General features: G+C 41.1%; 1 protein-coding gene across 1 annotated transcript in view; it reads right to left on the minus strand.

The window, feature by feature from the left end:
• Nucleotides 1-2,796, minus strand: part of acot11b (acyl-CoA thioesterase 11b) — a 15,556-nt gene extending 12,760 nt beyond the window's left edge. Inside the window, exons 1-2 of the mRNA XM_080431840.1 lie at nt 2,540-2,796; nt 541-796 (exon numbers count right to left, since the gene is read on the minus strand). Coding sequence (XP_080287966.1) covers nt 541-796; nt 2,540-2,570 — 287 coding nt within the window. The 5' untranslated portion in view covers nt 2,571-2,796. The remainder of the gene's footprint in view (nt 1-540; nt 797-2,539) is intronic.
• Nucleotides 2,797-3,291: the final 495 nt, after the last annotated feature.

Consider the following 3,291-nt stretch of genomic DNA (forward strand, 5'->3'; position numbering starts at 1 on the left):
CACACAGATAACCTAACTGTTCAATGTTTTAAAGGACGTTCTGCCGTACTGGACAGTACAGTGGAAAAGGAACGAATCTACAGTAAGATCCTCACTGAGTGTTCATTTAACATTGCAAGTGTAAAAGAGTTCAACTAACACTGAGGATTTTGCTGTCTGTAGAGAAGGAGACGAGGTCATATCGTTCGTTGCTGTTGGGCAGAAACCTTGTATCTCCATTTTTAAACATTTTATGTTTTTTTTCGTAAATGAATGCCCTCGTTCGTCATACTAAAGTGTCGCACAAACGTAGCAAAAATAGCTGATCTACAAGCTCACACAACACGTCCACGCATTGTGGATCTTCTATTTTCACTGTTTTTGAACAAATTTGTTTGTGGGTTTTATAAATATTTAACTGATGAAAACATATATTTACCAAGAGCTTGTGACTAAACAATCACTACATTGGCTTCATTGGGGTGATTTTTTCAATTTCCTGAAAAGTAACGGTCTTGGACATACGAGGTGTCCGTCCGACAGCGACGACATTTAAGTCACTCTGGAAAGAAACATCTGCTGAAAGTCAGTGCAGAATGGCAGGTGGTCCGTGATCCTTGCTCACCGGACAGGCAGGCTGTGGAGTCCATCCATTTGAGCAGCTGTCCTACGCTCACCTCCCCGCAGTGATTGGCATGGCAGGGCAGTACGATCTGACTCATCTTGACCTCCGTCTGGTTCCTGTATGGCTCCCCGTTCTCCAGAATGAGCAGCGGGTCCTCCGCGGGGTCCGCATCTGGCCTGTCAGACGCCATCACTGAACCAGACAGACAGGGAACCGAGGGAAGGTAAATTAGTAATGTGGCACCGAGTGCAGTTTCAATCTCCCTTGTGCATTCTGTGAGATTGTTGCAGACAGGTATGCTGTGTGCGTAGCAAAGCAACTGAGGGAGAAATTGAAAATAAACAAATTCAAAAGCTTGAATGGAATCGTATTTGCTGTAGCAGGTTAGACACAAAGTACTACAACATGCCGTGTAAGAGGAAGAAAACTCCAATGACAGAACGACAGATCGAAGTCTGCGTTGTTTGACACTTTGATGGGATTTACTTTGATCTGTCAGAAACAATCTCACAAGGGATAATACATTCTGGCTAGTGGTGTTACACACAAGTCACACTAGGCCTACAGACATTTGAGATTATGTAGTAGCCTAAACAAGAGTACAAGGAACTAATATTACCACTTTAAGGGATAGAAATTTCCTCATTTGTGTTTACTTCTACATGACTACATCCTTACACAACAAAATCTCTAGAAATGCGAAAGCAACATGATCATCCTGGACCAGTGCCAAAGGGGCAACAAATGAACAAAAGAGGTTTTGTACTGAAAACAAGGGCTTTAAATAATCTGCAGCTCAATTTGTCAACTGGCAGATTGTTCAGGATTTCGCCTCTCTACAACGAGGAAAGGGCAAAGAAATATAGTAGGCTAATGAAACCTCTCTTCGTACAATAACAGTGGATGTCAGCGTGCCTCAATTTCATATATTAGCCTAGTTGACTGTAACTTTGCACACAGGCTCTTGGTTTGAGATCTGCACTATCCTTTGCGCAGCACTTCTATTGGTGGGAAGTATTTGTAGTCAGTGGTGGAAGTACATTTACTCAAGTACTGTACTTAAGTACAATTTTTAGGTACTTTTACTTTAGTTGAGTATTTTCAATCTTCAATACTTTTACTTCTACTCCACTACACCTCAGAGGCTATTATTTAACTTTTAATTATTATTACAAAACATACATTAAGTCATTATCTCATTAACCACTTCAGCCTAATTAAAATGTTGACCGTTTGAAACTAGCCAATCTACACGATCTGCTATTTTCTAAAGATTTGAAAACTTGTGAAATGGGACATTCTAAATAATGGTACTTTCTACTTTGGGTACTTTAAGTACATTTTGATACCAATACTTTTGTACTTTTACTCGAGTACATTTTTAATTCAGGACTTATACTTGTAAAAGCGTATTTCTACATTGCAGTATTGATACTTTTACTTAAGTAAAACATTGTAGTACTTTTTCCACCACTGGAAGAATGTGACAGCCATGGGACACCTGCGGTGTTGGATGACAGCCAGGCGAGGCGACATCGTTGCAGTGACCTCTATGACTTTATCGTAGAATTAGCGACCAAGTCCATATGCGGGCCTATAATATTAATATGAGCTTGCTGCACTAGACTATGTAACGTGCAACGACATTGTTTGAATACTTTATTAACACTAACAGTTTGCAAAAAAGCACAGAAAGTACAGTTCAATACAAAGGGATGCTAAGGATTAAACCCAAGAAAGCACTATGTGTTGTTTCCATTGGGGTCCTGTGTATGCAATTCATGGAAAGACCGAAATAAAAACGTTTTGGTCAGAAATAGAGGTTACTTACATAATAGTGTCGCATGTTTTTTGCAAAGAAAATACTCCCGATCGTGTACAAGACACACAACAAGTAGCAACTAACTTACATCATCCAAAACAAAAGTTCCTTACCCAATGTAACTGCCAGGGGCTGATCGTTCATATACAGGCGTTGAAATGTCAATGAATATCGGCACACACGGCAATCAGAAAGAAGTCTGCACTCCTCAAAAGTCGCCGCTCACTGGCTCTCTCCATTTTCCCCACGACAAACACGCACATACCCACACGCACAGCCACTCACACACACACCGTCCTCGACCTCCGTCGGGAAAGACTGGTGACGCGAGGTTACCGTCGTTCAAGTGGCATTCTGCCACCAGAGAGTGACAACAACACCCCCTCCGTAGTGGCGTAGCTACAGCTGCGCCCACATTCTTAAGGTGGAACACTTTGGAGAGTCTGGTCTGGTGACCCAGCCTCAGTACAACTCGCTGGCCAAAAACAACAGACAGACCAGATCTAGGCTACAAAGCTTTAGCTTCGTTGATCTGTCATTGTCCCTATTCCTACCGTGACGTGACACATCGTTACATTGCAGTAAAATAACTCTAAATTGAAAAAATACAATATGTCAGTACTTCCACTCTACTCCATTACATCTCAGAGGCAAATATTTTACTTTTTACTCCACTACAAGTATTTGAAAACTTTACAGCCGATCTGCAAGCTCACAACGCATTGCGCCCGACGTTGTTATCTTGTAGATCTGCTATTTTTCTGCATATTGAGTACTTTTACTTTTGGTCCTTTAAGTAGGCTAGCCTATATTTTGACGCCAATACTTTTGTACTTTTACTCAAGTACATTTTAAATAACGGACT

The sequence above is a fragment of the Gymnoscopelus braueri genome (assembly GCF_963280865.1).
Source record: "Gymnoscopelus braueri genome assembly, chromosome: 6".
NCBI classification, from domain to species: Eukaryota; Metazoa; Chordata; class Actinopteri; order Myctophiformes; family Myctophidae; genus Gymnoscopelus; species Gymnoscopelus braueri.